Source organism: Sylvia atricapilla, chromosome 4 (assembly GCF_009819655.1).
Source record: "Sylvia atricapilla isolate bSylAtr1 chromosome 4, bSylAtr1.pri, whole genome shotgun sequence".
Classification (NCBI taxonomy): domain Eukaryota; kingdom Metazoa; phylum Chordata; class Aves; order Passeriformes; family Sylviidae; genus Sylvia; species Sylvia atricapilla.
The window spans coordinates 70565759-70581984 of NC_089143.1; the positions used below are offsets into that span (position 1 = coordinate 70565759).

Consider the following 16226-nt stretch of genomic DNA (forward strand, 5'->3'; position numbering starts at 1 on the left):
TCTGGCATTTGAAGATATTCCCCCTTGTCCTGTCACTCCATGCCCTTGTGAGAAGTCTCTCTCCAGCTCTCTTGGAGCCCTTGTAGGCCCTGGATGGTACTCAAGAGTTTCTCAAGAGCTGTGGAAGGGCCCTTTTAATTGTTATAGCCAAACTCCTTCCTGGATGTGACCTACCTGTAAATAGGGAAGGTGACAGAATTGTTCTAACTATGCCATGGTGTTTAATCTGAAGAACAATGAAATACCAGTAATATAATTAACTACACCGTAAGCATGAAAGGATTTCAATTCTCAAGAAAAAAAAAAAAAAAATCACTCTATTTACGGTTATCAACCAAATAAAGTAAGTCACTTTAATAATTTTTAGTCATAGGACCAAAAGGTCAAACAGAAGTATCAGTGCGCTGAGATCCAAACAAAAATTAAATAAATACTAGATTAAAAATACCAGAACTATTGCTATAGACAAGCAGTTAATATTTTGTTCATAAAATCAATACGTATTTTATTTTCTCTTTTTCTTTCTCTGTTCTTCTTCCTCCCAATTCTCCAAGTAAGACTTGAGAATGTCATTTAGCTGCAGCTCACACTGGCTTGCATGTTGTAAGCCATTTTCCCGTCCTAAAATCAGCAATAAACAGGATAATTACATCTCTCTCTACAGCATCCATCATGGAATCAGCCCCTGGCAATGTCAACATCTATTTCCCCAAGAGTATTGACTGGCTGTGATATTTCTGCTTGGAAAATGGCTCTTCGGAGTTCAGTCACAAACAAGATGCTTTCTTTGATGTCAGCCAAGCAGGTAAAGTTGAATCACCGGATTAAAAAAACCCTTCGAGTATAAAAAGAGTTTGCAGGTAAAACTGCAAATGAGCAACTTGCACGTTCTTGCATTTTCTTGCAATATATTAGATTTTCTATGTAATATTAAGAGTTGGAGTGTGTGTGTAATGAACGTAGCGGTTGCTCCAGTGCACATAGCATAGATTTTAGATATTATTATACAGTACATAAACACTATGAGGCGTATTATACATAGCCTAATTAAAGAAAATCAGGCGCACGGTTTCAAAAACCCCAGCAAAGAAATTCTTACCTTTGCAGTGGTGAATAACTCTTCCCCACAGCCTGTTCCTGCTCAGGCAGGGCAGACTTCCCACAATCAGCAGGTGCCTCTTTGCCCTTGTTAGTGCCACGTTCATCCTCTTCTCCGAGTCTATGAACCCAAACTGCCTTGTCCTGACACATGACAGGACAATGATTTCCCTCTCAGCGCCTTGGAACGCGTCCACTGTGGACACCTGGACAGGCTTGACTTCAAAAGCCTCAGAGTGAACCTCACTGAGCAAATTCTGGATCTGTGGGCAAAGAAACAGGGAAGGGGGATGAGTTTGGCAATTCAGTGTATGAATACATTTAAGAAAACGGCTTTATTGATTTTTATTGTTGATTTATGATACAAACCTTATACATTTGTGATTTATAAAGTGTAATCACACCAATAGCAGCTCCTTCTATTCCACTCGCAATCAGAGACTGGATGAGCTTGACTGTAAAATGAGCTTCTGCCATGTTATAAAAGCTGCTGTCCCTTTCAATCTGGGAAGAGGGAAAAAGATTCCCAAATTAGTTCTCACCAACAATGTAAAAAGAAATGGAATGGAGGAAAAGTCACAATATTGACCTTTTATACAAGAAGTATATATAAAAAATGTTGAGGAACTTACTTGCTCCATGCCATGAACGCTATAAAAGCAGAGTGTTGGAAGCCATTCCAGTAAAGGAGTCCTGTCCTCCTCAGAAATCCCATCCATGAGGTTCCCGTCGTAGAAGAGCTCGTTGGCGATGGCACTGAGGGCAGGGTGACAGCGGTACTGTGTCCGAAGAAGAATTGGGTTATGTCCCTAAAGAATGATAGAGAAATTAGGACTGGGAAGAGTTCATGTGGATGGAGCTCAGAGCAACCTGGTCTAGTGGAAGGTGTCCCTGTCCGTGGTGGGAGGTTGGATTTTGGTGGCCTTTGAGGTCCCTTCCAACCCAAACCATTCTGTGGTTTTATGATATTTTGCAATGGTGAAAACCTGATCCTCTGCCACCTGAACCAGAATTCCCCATGTGATTCAGGAGACCTACAATTCTATTCTCCACCTTTTCCAAATGTGTGTTTAGCAGCACCTACCATTAAGCAGAGCCGGTCAAAGAGAGTCTGCTCCAATCCCTGTTCATGAACACTCTCAGATCCTTGAATAGTTGGTGGCAGTTGCTTGGGGTCTCCAACAAGGACAAGCTTTTCACACTGAAACCTAAATAAGAACGAGAAAAAAAAAAACAAGAAAAGAAAGTGTTCTAAAAGGGATGTTAAAGTGTTCATAACCAAAGCGTGTGCTGTGTTTCTGTATCACACTGCTTCCCATCAGCCTCCCTTCTCCACCCCAGTTTAATAACACCTAAGGACAGGCCTCAATTTAAAATCACTCTTCTTGCTCTCTAAGGTGAGACCTCGGGGATCGTGTGCTCAAGAAGGTGTGGGGTTTGGCAGTATTTGGAGCTTGTGTCCCTGCTGAAGCCCCACAGGAAGGCTGTACCTGGCGATGGGAAGGAGAGAAGCAGGTTCAGTCATCTGACTGCACTCATCCAGCATCACCACAGGAAACTTGAGCGTGTTCAGACAAGGGAAAGGGCAGGCAGCACACGTCACTCCAACCACTTTCACCTTTCATGAGAGAGGAGAAAATGGGCAGGCAAAAAGTGAGGATCATTTCATAGTTAACCCCTGTGCAGCACGTAACTATAGCAGGATAATACACCTAAATTTATTTCTAGAAACAGGACACTAAGCTATACCTAATTAGGTGGAATCAAACCTAACATTCACTTTATATTTGAAAACCAGGAACTTGGCAGGTGTGAGAGGGGATTCCCAGTTTCCCTTTGCTGGCCCTGTGGATAAGACACAGCAAATCCCTGCTTTCCCATCCCCTCTCTTTGACTGTACCTGTTGCAGAATAGTTTTATTGGTCCCCAGTTTATGCTGTTCAATGCTCTTCCTGACGTATATTTTTTCAGCTGGAGTCAAATCTTCTTTCATGAGAGCAAGCAGCTCTTTCAGCTGCTCATTTTCATTTCCTGAGCCTGCATGTAAACTTCAAAGAAGATTTTGTAACATACATTACAGTAACTGAAAATAGCAGTGCTTGGAAAAATAACCATACTTTATACATAACAGCAATTTGCAGCAATGTATTAATCTACCCCAAATTACTTCAGATCCCTCAAAGAGGTTTCTTACCTATGGGGAAGAATTGCTTTTGTGATTTTCCTTATACTTCCCACTCTTATAAAATCCTCAAATCCAAGATCGAGCAGACTTTAAAGGAAAAGAGATGATAAACATTAGAGAAATGGAAAAAAAGAAATATTGGAAGCTTTAAAAGTGGTTTCAAAGGACACATCAGAACACTAAGGAACACAAACTTCAGTGATTAATGAGATGAAGTACCTCAGTAATTCAAAAAAATAAAAATGCTTAAAAATGCTTAATGCCTTGATGATTCCCTTCTCATATTCTTCAATATGTATCTTCCCTTCCTTTTTCCTTCCAAACCATGGGTTTATTTCATGCTAACTTCATACTGAATTTTCAAAAATCTGATTCTGTCTGCTCCTCCTTCCCCTACTGCTACATCCCAAAGATTGCTGAGCAGTATTACTTTGTCATAATGGATTTTAATAGTAAATTTGATGAGAGTAAAGCCTAAAGTAGTCTTCTGTAAATGTTTTATGTAGCTTTCACTCTTTTAACTGTGCAAAAGAGCTGAGGTAAAATTAAAGCCTGTGTGTAGCACCTTTTAGGGAAAGAAATCAGTCTTTTTGATGTGTTTTACAGGAAATACCAACACAATTATCACTACAGTGTTGAGTGCACTATTGGTTTTGGAAGAAGAGTTTGTCAAAGCCTCAGTAACCCACCCCAGTAGTATCCTGTCCACAGCAACGTTGGTGGAAGAAGCAATAAGAAGTTTCCATGGAGTTGCCCTTGGACCCTCTGTAGCTTCACTGCTTTCAAAGAGCTGCACGAGGAATAAGATCACCACAGACAGCAAGTAGCTCTTGCCAGCTCCAAAAACACCTGGTATTTTGGCAGAAAGAAGCCCAAGTTACAAGTGAGAATTTCCTAGAAAGTTGGAATCAATTGCTTTAACTTCAGTTATGCTGTGATTCCTCTAAAAACATTGCACGGACTTGCCTCAGCAGCTCCCTGTATCCAGGGGCAACTTCACACTTAGAAAAACAAAGGTAATAAATGATAAAAAGTGGTTTTAATGTGAAAAGAAAGAAGCAGAAGACATTAAATAATTCTGGGTTTAAGTATCTAGGCAAAATCTCCTATGCTTCAGTGAAATCCCGCAAAAGGCAGAATGAAAATTTAAAGGGAAAAGTTCTGTGCTGACAGAATAGACGTATTAATGTCACAGTCATTATCATGATTCTGGCATTTCACATAAATAGCATGTCAAATTAATCAACGTTTTTGTAAAGACACAATAGCAGCAAATATCACAATTCTTGGCTGTGTACCACGTATGATTGTGATGGGGGAGTTTTGATGTTCTTCCCCTGGTCTGGGGTTTTCACAGGAAGTCATCATTTGAGCTATGTGAATCAGTGATGCTGCTTGGTCTGGGTTCAGGGAGAACCTTTGGATCATCTCTTCAGCCACTCCCATTGCCACTTCAGAGCTCACAGGGCCAGACATCATTGAGCATTTCAGGCTCATGGCAGGTGGAGTAAATTTCCTTTTGTTGACTCTTTTTGTAGCATTTTCAGAATTAAAATTCCTAAGAAAACAAAAAATAGCCAGAAGTCGTGATGTGATGTAATTTGTATCTCCTGGTTCTGATATCCCTACATTGGACTGCTGCTGCTTTCTGCCCTGCTCACAGTTATCACAGAACAGCGACTCACATTTTCAGGAGATATGGGATTAGTGGTAACGTGGATGGATTGAAGTGCTCCTCCATGTTCCTTAAGGATGCCAGCTCACCACTGGCATTACCAACCAGCAGGGCGTGAACACACACTGGAAAGGTCACAGAAAAACAAAACGAGAAAGAAGTTAAACGAGCAGAATTTTCAAATCAGCTAAATAAATTCATTATAAATGATAAAATGCTAAAAGAGTAATTAACTGACTTTATCTTCTTCATTTAAAAAACAAAACCACCCCAAAGCTTTAACTCAATTCAACAGCAAAACAAAGAAACTTCTGCAGAATCACAGATTTGAAAGATGGCTATTTATAGAAGTATAAAATTTCCAGTGAGTTGTTTGAGGTTCTGTATTTTGTTTTTCAAGGACAGTAAAAACATATTTCTTTTACTTACACTCTGAGAGTCAACTTGCATTCTATATCATAATACATAATTTACTGCTTTCTTCATATTATTCTCATTTCTTCCCCACCCATTTGGAATTTGCCAGCTGCTTTGCAGGTTTAATTGCATTAATTACTGTATTTAAATTATATATTCAAACATACAAGGGAAAAGACCACTGTGAATTAAATCATGTACAAGATTTGAGAAATTCTAAACTCATCCTTCATGGCTGGCTGGATTTTTCCTTAGTTGTTTCCCACAGTTCTGAATGATTTGATGTGGAACTCACTGTTTGATCTCCAGTTGGAGGGGCTGTAGCCTTTCAGTGGTAGCAATTCTATTTCATTGTTGGAGGATGGTCCAAAGAAAGCACTGCTTGCAATGAAGGTATTGATGGGATCAAAGTGCAGAGTCTCTGAAACAACCCAGATGTCATCTGCCCAAAAAAATACAGAGTCCTCATAAGCTTCTCCTACTGCCACCTTTTAAATCTGATGTTTAGTATGTGCTCACCTTTGCTGTAGAGAGAAGAATGCTCCTTTCTGCTTAGTTTCAGGTATAATTTGGGTTTGGAGTCACCATCAAAGCTGGCAGGTGTATTGATAAATTTCTTGAATTTACTGTATCGCTGTGTTGGAATTTCAAAAGCTTTCCTGGGAAATTGCAATAAAAAAAAAAGAAAAAGAAAAAAAAATGAAAGGAAAAAAAAAGGAAAAAAAAAAGTACGTAAACAATAGGCGCATTTTGGATTTGGCACCAAAAATAATAAACCTCCACAGGTTGGACCAAGTGGCTGTACATCATCTTACACGAACAAGTTTTAAATACGTTTGTCTTGACTGCAAAACTCTCTCGTACTCAGCCCACAATTAAATTGTTTGCTCTACAGTTAAACAACACAGAATAGCCTTTGAGATGACTTCTGGCATTGAAATTAGAATCTTGTAGAGAATAAATCAAATTCTCCTACTGAAGATTAAATGAACAATAATTCAAATGCAACAGTTTGCAACATTAAGCAATTGATCAAGCTGCTGGTCAGCAGTTTTGATCCTTGCTAAAAAGAAATACCCTCGCTATAAATATTTTTCCGTCACTAACTTAGCTCTTGCATTTCTTTACAGAAAGAAATTTTTACTCTTTAAATATAGAGAAAACATGCCAAATCCTGCTGGAATCCTGAGGTACTGGAATATTCATAAACCTTGAATTCACACAGCACTTGAGAGAAGTGCACAGCATTTCAGGATACCTCACCAAAAGCTGGCATTCCTCATAGACAGCAATCTTTTGACTCCTGAGGTATGTCCCAATACTTTTTGTATCATGGAGCACTGCACTCGGTCTGGATTTTGTCTGTGTGGGGTTCACATCCTCAATCCACTTGAAAAAGGAACATTGCTCAGCTTTTGGGGCATCACAGGCATAGAACAAACGACCCTGCAAGGGAAGGGAGGGGAAGAAAGTCCATGAGCACTGAAACAAGCAAGAAAATAAGAGAAAGCAATGGATACTTTCACTCCAAAAGTGTGAAAACACAAGGAATAAACAGCACCTTGTTTTGGCCTTCTTTTTTAACCATCACCAGCTTAGCAGGGCGCATGTGGTTGCAGAGTGGAGCAGAGCTTCCTTGGCTCTGGCTTTGCCCATCTTTCACTTTTTCAGTGTAAAATGATAAATCCACTTTGGAGAGGGCATTGTGCAGTCTCTGTGCCAACTCAAACAGCATTATGTTCAGTTGCTCTTGGTAGGGAAAGGAAAACAACAGAAACATCCGTCTTAGAATGCTTACACAGGTAGACAACATTCAAACAAATGTATTTTCATTGAAAGATTTCCATCCCAAATCAAAATATTTAATCTGAGTCCTAAAAGAAACCATGTGACCTGCAAAATCCAATTAATCCAGGGGGAAAAAAAAGGCTTAGGAATCTTAAGACTGGAAAACAGCCCTGAGATTATATAGTTGAACAGAAGTGTACTGCCTTTTTGGTTTGTCTTTGCAATTTTGGGTATAGACTGAATATATTTCAGTATCTATATAAAAAATGAAACGCACCCCGTTGTTTTAACAGGCAATGTTTAAAATGTAGCATTTCACAGAGCAGAGACTCACCTGTCAGAGCAGCTTTAAAAACCTGTTTGTAGTGAGTGTGAGACTGAAACACAGCTGGGATGGAAATCTTTCTTTTAGGAAGATTGGCATGTTTTACTTTATCCACAGGAGGAAAAGACAACTCAGAAATTGTTATGTCCTAAAAAGACCCAGGAAAAGAAACCAATAAAAACTGTAAGACCCTGAATGAGACAAATTTTGCAGATTTGTAAAAACACATTTCCCCAGAGCTTGGGTTGCCAGTTAGGATGCATCACGAGGTTAAAAATTTGCCCCTTGCCAAACAGGCTGCATTCATAATAACAAAGATAATATTTCCAAAGGCTGTAGAGTAAATGATGTAGATCAAAATCATGTTTTTTGGATTTCACACACACACACACACACACATATATATATATGTATGTATGTACGTATAAAAATACACACAATATGTATACCAGTGTACATATGAAATATATATTTATATTATTTCCTCACCTCTACTTCACAAAAATACTGCACTGGATAGTGCTTTGAGGACCAAAGAACCAAAAAAACTTTTTAAAAAAGAGAAAGAATTAACATTTTCTTCAACTCTCAAAACCATTTGACAACTTTAAAATCCTGACTTGTGGTTGATTTAGTGTTTTACCCCAATTTACTCCATTTGTCTACTGGTCACAAACAGCTGTACAAAAGTTTAATTCAGTGCCGTAACTTGACTTCTACACAACTAAAACTGAAGGAATTTATAATATTTTGAAGTCAGAGACTGTGCCTTGAAGCAAAAAATAGGTGTTCATTAGAACGAGCCTGATACCATAATTAAGAAAAACCCTTTATGCACAGAGTTTCTTACCAATTACAGATGTCAAAACAGTCCAGCAGTTTTTCTTTCATCTTTCTGCCATGAACATTCAGATTAAAAATCTAAATCTGGCACTGTGTGTGCCAAGGAATTACCTTTACAAAGGACTAGTCACGGCACTTAAAAAAAATACATTTTTTGGTGTCACTACGTCGGTAGAAACATTTCATCTAATCATACTGATAATATCTCACAGGAAATCAGATAAATGCAACCCCTTTGGCCAGAGGAATGTGTTTGTGTCAGTGATAGCTGTGTTTGCTTGAACAGTTACACACCTGGCTGTCTCCTGTTCCGACGTGGCAGCTCAGGTGACTCAACACCTTTTGTGTGGCTGCAGCCAAAGGTGTCTGCCTTAAGTGCAGGGAAAGTACCTCCCCCCCTGAAACCAGAGCTGGGTGGCTGGTGTTTGCAGCCCTGGAGTGTTCCCCAGACGGGCTCCTGGCTGGCAGCAGTGGTGCAGAGCAGGGAGCACTTGGATTCCTGGCTCTGCCCTCGCCTGTGTCACCCGGCGGCATTCCGAGGATGCTGTGAGCACAGATGTCATCATTCTCTTCCCCATCAGCGCTGTTTTCAGGGATCAAATCACACTGAGCACAGCTTTGATACTTCAGCCACTTGCTTTGTCTGTGTTGGGAAGTCACATTAGGGAGCGCTGGTGGCACAGATCCCCTTTGTCCATCTTCCGTGTATTCCCCAAACACGGAGGTTTCATAATTCCTGTCCTCGGGGCCAGAAGCACTCCTAGGAAATGCCACTGCCTGGCTGCACAAATTGTCTCCTGAAGAGCCCAAAGACTGCTGGACCTCCTGGCTCTCAGTGAGGCCAAACATGTCAGGAATCTCACCGGTGGCAGGAAGAGTGACAAATGGAGTTCGTGTTTTCATCATGGGCTTGAATCGTGGGAGGCTGCATTCCTCTGGACAGATGGATTTCTCCCGGGCTGTGGGGCAAACACAGCTTACAAGCAACTTGCAGCACCTAGGGGTGGCACTTCAGATGGACAAAAAGGAAGGAATTCTAAGTTCTTCCTTTTACATCCTGTCTTCTAACTGGGAAGCTCTCTGGATTGTTCCTGTGCAGTATTACACTAAACGATGGATTTTGTGTGATTCTTTTAGTTAGTTTTAATTCTTTGAAATCTCCACATTCAGAACACATTATGTAGCCACTCTGCTCATATAAAAAAACCATTATTTAAACATGGTTGTGTTCTGGAGGTCATAAATCTGATGTCACTGACAGCTGCCAACTAGGAAACACCCAGCTTAACATTTGATGCTTTTTCTAAAAGATAACCCACAAAGCTATAAATAAATATTAAACAATGCAGATAAATAAGCTCTTAGTACCAAAAAGCATCCTTTTGACTAAATTAATTATCAATAGTGACAGTTACAGATAGGTGTCAAGTAGGAGAGGGTCAGAGGACAGCTGAATATGGAAGAAAACTAAAAGCAGGTAAATAAAAACATAGGTATCATTTAGAAGCTTAGCTTAAAGCCTTTTTGCCCCCAAACAAGAAGCTGGTTTTTCTTTATAAAACTGAATCCCTCTACTAAAGTCCCTTCCAGGAGAATATAATTGGCAGAGTAACTGCCTCTGATAGCAGTTCATTGTGCTTCAAGAATCCTCAGAGATTTTCCAGCCAAAGCACTGTGAGGTGCCAGTATAAAACTGTAAATTCTTACCGAAAAAAAAATCTGGGAGTTCTGGTTCAGTTGGTAAGATCCCATGTGTCAGGGACTCCTGGATGTCTCCAACAGTCTCCTCATTTCCCCAAGGTGGAGAAATTGTAGAGTCTGGATCAAGTGGGGAAGTCGGTTCTGATGAAATCTACAGGTGAAGAATTAACATGGCAGGTGAATGACTGAAAAAACCCCCTGATTACAGCTCTTCTATCAGTATTCTCTCTCTCTCATCATTCTAAACAATTAAAATGCCTCTCAGAGTTGAGATAAAACAGCTTCAAAAATAAGAAATTGCCACGAACACACAGGAAGTAAAGCCAAAAATACCTGCAACAGACAGTCAATCCCCACCTTGCCAGGTTCCCAGGTAGTCCACTGTGCTTGTCTCAGGTCAGAGGGTGAGCGTGACATTGTCCATGGTGGCACTTCAGGACACACATCCAGTGCCAGTGCTAGGGGAAACACGTGAAGCACTGAAGTCATGCAGAAATTTTGAGGCTAATCACTGCCCTTCTCCTTTTACTTTCACTTACAGGACTGATTTATTCCTGGCACTTCAATAACACCAGGCTTCATTTGAAAATTCCCTTCTCTGATAACGTCAACATCATCCTTATGAAGACTCCTGGAACCTGGAGACTTTATTTTTAAAAAACGAGTAAGCAGTTTAATAAGCATTAAACTGTTTTAATCTTCTTTTTTTTCAAAGTGCAACTGATCATAGGAGCAGAAAAAAAACAAGTCACACATTAAGAAGTTTCAATGACAGAGGTAAGTAAAAATAATTATTTTCAATATGACCGTAGCAGTTTAAAAATGAACTATTTTCTATCCTAAACTGACAGGATACTTTCTTCCACTAAGGTTAGTAAAGATAACTGAACAAAAAAAATGTTTTACCTGTCTGAAGTCATAAAAGTCATAATTCCTTGATAAGAGGGGTGAGAAAAATGTCTCAGCTGCAAAGTCCTTGTTCTCTGGGTGCTGCTGCCATCCTAGCTGGGAGCGTGGAGCTCTCAGCATGACCTCACTAGCTGCTGATCCTTTCACTTGGTGCCCTTGGAAGGCAACAGGCTACACAACGCATTGGAATTATCACTAACAGGAAGCAAAAACTGCTCTGCAACTACCTACAGTCAATACAGGTACTTTTTACACATACAACAAAAATAATCTGTTGACACTGCAGAAGAGAAACAAAAACTCTGGCTTTTTTTCCTTGTAATTTGAGTTTAAAACTCTCACAGAAAATTTCCAACAGTGAAGTGTACTAAAAATTATGAGTTAAAATTTTATTAGGACTCAGTGTAATACATAACAATTAGCAAACCATTTAACTGAAATTTAGGAAACACTGTTAATTATACTTCAATTCCACAGAAATGGTACCTTTGGTTGCCAGTCAGATATCCCAGGGTCTCTCTGGGCTGCTGCTATTGGTACAATATATGCCTCTGTCTTCTGTAATAAATTGTCCACACAGTTGGGCTGCATAGGAAAGTATCAAAACCTAATTAGTCTAACAATTCAACAGCCATTTCAAGTGAAAATTTAAGCTAAGAAATGTCTTGTATTTATAAAGGAAGCTTTTTCAATTACAGCCTTTTTATTTGGAAGCCAGGACAATTCATGACAGGATTAGAAACTATGTTTGCTTTTCAAACAGAAGAGGAAAAAGGGAAGGATTTCTAAAATCTTTCTTTAAGCTTTAGATGGATTGAAAAAGAAAAAAGGCTGTTAATAGCATTGGATAAAAAATTATATGAATTCTCAAATGCAAACAGTTTTCCCAGTGTATTTCAACCCAAATGCTAAAATTCCGAGGAAAGTCATGTATTTAAAAAATAATGGGGAAAAAAAAAAAGGTGGTAAAAGATGGGGTAGGGAAGGAGAAGCACCAGGTAAATCAGTGGGATATTAAACATTACTAAATACTACAATTTTCATTAAGTTTCTTGTCATACATGAGGCCTCCTGAATATTGTCAAGACGACATCCTCTATTTATTACTAGCTTCAAAAACAATGCCTCCAAGCAATTTGTAGCTCAACCTCTATGGTTCCATAAGCCAAGAATTTTATTCCAGAAGCCAGGTGGAAAATGAATTTATCTTGTACAGATAAATATGTAGTCAAAACTTGGTTACCATAAGGCCAGGAGAATCAAAGTATGAACAGGAAGCTGCCTGTAAACTTTCTGAGTAAGGCATTTCTGTAAACTCTCTTACAGCTACAAGAGATGGAAAAGCACAGTGAGTTACAGTGAATAGTCTGGTTTTTTTTTTTTTTTTTACATGAAAACATCTGAGTATTTACAGGTCTTGCAAACCTTACCCATGCAACAAATTGCACGGTTAGGATTTAACTGAATGAGAGCAAACAGAGAGATTTGGTGCTCACAATGTCGCTTTAAACAGTAAAAACTGCACGAGGGAACCTACGTAACACATCACTCTAAAGGTATTTCTAAACATGAGGAGAAATGAGAGAAATCAAACAGGTACAGACATACAGAATCCAGTTTAAAATACAAGCTGACCTAACCTTCATCTTTCTCAGGGGGTTCAAGTGTCTCCTTAGAAGTGTCTGTTTCACAGAACATGCTGGCATTTTCCTCCATCTTTTGCAAGCTCTCTAATGCTGTGCTATGCTGAGCCAAAGCTCTCAGAAGAGCGATATCATTCACCAAACCAGGGAGCCCTGAGGAATCCTCAGCCACTGTTGTGCCTTTCAGGCAATCCACCCCTATTGTTTCTCCTTTGCAGGCTTCAGGAGAAGCAGTTATGCTCTCTGCATTTTCCAGCGCAGTTTCTCCTACTGCTGTTCTCTCTGGAGATGAATAACCTGTTTCTAAAGGATCTGATCTTTGTGACAAAGCCAGCAGAGGGCTGCCTGGTTTAATGTCATCCCTCTTAGTACCCCAGAAGTGCTCTGAGCCAACATCTGGGGATTCCATGCATTCAAGTTGTGTAACTCCTTCCTTGGTCTTTTTGTCCATGGCAGAAATTATTCTGCTGGGAGAAATACCTGAAAGACTTCCAGTTGCCTCAAACGCCCTGGTTTCAGAGTGACATTCTTTAACACTGGTGTCACCAGGCAAGAGATCAGAGTGCTGGATATTTTTCCAGGATGTGCCACTGATGGTGAGTGCTGTAGAGCCATCCAGGTCCTTCTCTTTGTCTGTGGCTTCAGAACTTGACTGATTCTCATTGATCTCTTTTATGTTGCATCCATCACCTAAAAGTTCCACTTCGATTCTGGTCCGGTTTGCAGCATCTTCTGCAGTTCTCCTGGCATCATTGTCACAAAGCTGGGGTGGTGTACCCTCCTCTCCATCAAAACTTGGACATTTGACTTCAGTTTTGCTGTGTGTCTCTACTTCACAGCACGAATGAGGCTTCAAATGAGGCCTCAAGGCAGCATCTTGTGCTACATCTTCTCCCTGTAAGCAACCTGGGCTCCATGAAGGCATGTCTCCCTCAGAGAATTCCTTCCCTTCTCTTTCACACACATCTTCATTGTCTATGTCATTAAAATCAAAAGTCTCCATTAGGTTAAAGTTAACCTCCATCAGTTCCCCATCAGGACTACAGTCTGTACCCTGCAAACTGAACTCCTCCTTCACAATTCCAGCTTCAGTCAATGTCACACCCCCAGAGAGCTCTGGGTCACTAGACACTCCCTCTGAATTTTGTCTTGGGTGAAACTCACTCTGCATCTTCATAGAGAAATTCTCCCTAAGACTGTCAGACCCTGAATGCTCCCTGTATCCAAAAGGATTGCTTTCAAAGGTACTTGGACTTGCTGAACGTGAAATGCCACCTGAGGATGGGACAAACTGACTGTCACTCATTCTACTTAGAGTGGACTCAGGTAGGAAGTAACTATTTGTGCTGCAATGATCTTGTAAATCTTGACTTAAATTATTTACCTTTTCGTCTTGTCTCTGTCCTTCTGTGACTCCTTCACCACAAGGCTGTTCAGCTGAATTTGGAAGCCACTGAGCATTCCAGTCCTTTTCATCATTTACAGTTCCCTGCGTTAAAAGCAGGTGCTGAGTATCTGGAATGAGTCCTTTGGCAGGGTCGCCTGAAAAAGCAGGTGGGACAGGGCTTTTTTGGTCACATAAATCTGCATTTGCTGCTGCCTGAAACCTGGAAAGACAACCAGTGTCTCCAGATGTTTGCTCTCTGTCTCCTTGTGCTGGTTTAGACTTCAGAAGAGCAATTATCTGTGCTGTGCTCCTGATGTGGTGAGACACTGCCCCGGGACCAGCGTGCCCAGTAAGGAGAGAAGATTCTGGCTTCACAACAAGCTGATAGGAGTTTTGCTTCTCTGTCTCCTCACAGCTGTCACTAAAGGGAGCTGAAAGCAGTGAGGGCACAGACATTTGTTCTCTGCCACTGTCCCTCCATCCCTCTTCCTGACAGCCTGCAGAGGGATTTGTTTCTGCATCCTTCTTGCAAATCGTAGAAAACAACGGAGAGCTGATATAAAACTTGGATGGAAAACTCCCTTGGCACTCCTTAGATAAAGGCAACACTGTTGGTTTTTCTTCATCTTCCATGGCTGCTATTTTCTTCTCAACTTGCCGTGGCCCTTGGAACCCCTAGGAGAGAAATTTTCAATTAATCCACGCTTTATAATCAAATGTTAAAAAATGGGGCACACTCCATGAACTACATTTTGATCCAAAGGCCTGAAAATATATTCTGATCAAATCCACATCAGGATTCCACAGGTGCATAGAAACAACCACAAGCCCTTGTGATTTATTATTATATTTACCAGTCATGAAAATATATGCCCCTTGTGTTTTATAATGCACGTAAACATGAGACACAAAAATTTGGAACAAAAACACACCGTAACCTTCCTTTTCAGGCCAACAGGGAGATGTCTTGGGGGCAGAAGACCAGGTTTGACACCATTTCTATCCACTGCTGGAGTTTCTGTTTTCTTTGGCTGGTCTTCAGAGGGCTTTTCACTCACTTTGGCTGCCTCAACTGTGATTAAATATCGCTCACTTTCGAAATCATCTCCAGGAGTGACCTGGAAAAGAGAGAGCAGCAGGGTGTAGATAATAATACTATATAAGAATCAATATTACATAGTTTTATTTTAAATAAATATAGTCTTTTAAGTACTTACACATAAAAAATTCAGGTACTTATACCTACTATATCACAAATACCATATAATACTTTTATCTATACATATATTCTAAAAAGCATTAGCACTTAGCTTCAATGATTATTTCATGTATCACTGCAATACACAGCTTTTACCACAAAGGAAGAAAAATTCCATGAAACCTTCTGGACAAACAGTAGGATCTATTAATAAATGGAAGCTGTTTTCCCTTTCCATTATTTGCACTGCAGCAGAGTTTTATATCAACAAGAAAAAATACTGTTTCGGTTACCAAACAAGTGATTGAAATGCTACCTGAAAGACAAACTACAATCAGATATAAAAATAACAACTCTGAAGAAAATATACCTGAGATTTTATAAAAATACTCTCCAGACATTGTCCTTTATCGTCAAACAAGGTAGCCTGTAATATAAAAATAAGATTTTAAATAACCAGTTATTTCATGAATCAGCTAGACTGCCACTGGCAGCAGCAGATGATATTAAATCCAACAGTGGTAAATCCAAATTTTCACCTGATTTCTGCCAGTTCTAACCCTCAGAATTCCGTCTTGCCATGTTTTTGATTTTTTCATCTTTTGGTGAGTGTATAACACCTGTTTTAAATATGTAAAATATTGAAGAAATAAGAAGTAAGAAAAGGTTCAAATATTTCAGCAGCTACAGTCTTTAAACTTATCCCTACTTAATTGCACAGTGTTAAAAAAATCACTTACAGTAAATTCTTGAGAGGCCATTGCTTTGGCAACACAGTCATCCAACAGCTTATTTCACAAATATTCCCATCTTCCCCCAGCCTGAGAGACAGGGAAATAGTCAGGATGTACCAGAGCTGTGAAGGAAAAGTGTGGACAATAAGTTACTTACTTTTTTCCCCTTGAAAGAAAATAATTAGATGCAAGATAGTATCAAACCAGTGAGGTAGAACTGCTGTGGGCATTTTAAAGAGAAATCTCAAGAACAAGTGAACAGACTCCTGTTAAAAAAAAAAAAAAAAAGAAAAAAGTTAAGATATTTTCCAGCTTTTAGACAA

At 39.8% G+C, this 16226-nt stretch overlaps 1 protein-coding gene across 1 annotated transcript; it reads right to left on the minus strand.

The window, feature by feature from the left end:
• Positions 1 to 338: 338 nt before the first annotated feature.
• Positions 339 to 16019, minus strand: ZGRF1 (zinc finger GRF-type containing 1). The gene is made up of 28 exons (XM_066318353.1): positions 15910 to 16019; positions 15709 to 15789; positions 15540 to 15596; positions 14904 to 15089; positions 12582 to 14646; positions 12185 to 12267; positions 11428 to 11526; positions 10939 to 11112; positions 10572 to 10677; positions 10390 to 10490; positions 10039 to 10183; positions 8626 to 9290; positions 7498 to 7636; positions 6937 to 7124; positions 6634 to 6821; positions 5895 to 6034; positions 5671 to 5817; positions 4969 to 5083; positions 4582 to 4841; positions 3973 to 4132; positions 3293 to 3370; positions 2999 to 3146; positions 2589 to 2716; positions 2183 to 2306; positions 1731 to 1907; positions 1468 to 1602; positions 1100 to 1361; positions 339 to 621 (listed from the first exon to the last, which is right to left on the minus strand). Exons 1-28 carry the CDS (start codon positions 15928 to 15930, stop codon positions 506 to 508), a joined length of 6288 nt encoding a protein of 2095 aa, XP_066174450.1. The 5' UTR covers positions 15931 to 16019; the 3' UTR covers positions 339 to 505.
• Positions 16020 to 16226: the final 207 nt, after the last annotated feature.

Excerpts from the sequence above, each read along its gene's own strand:
- ZGRF1 (XM_066318353.1), bottom strand. The coding sequence starts at position 15,930 with ATGGCCTCTCAAGAATTTACT. Across the intron at positions 12,268-12,581 it reads ACCCCCTGAGAAAGATGAAG|CTGTAAGAGAGTTTACAGAA; the intron begins GTTAGGTCAGCT and ends CATCTCTTGTAG. Across the intron at positions 4,133-4,581 it reads CCCCATCACAATCATACGTG|GTGTTTTTGGAGCTGGCAAG; the intron begins GTACACAGCCAA and ends CCAAAATACCAG.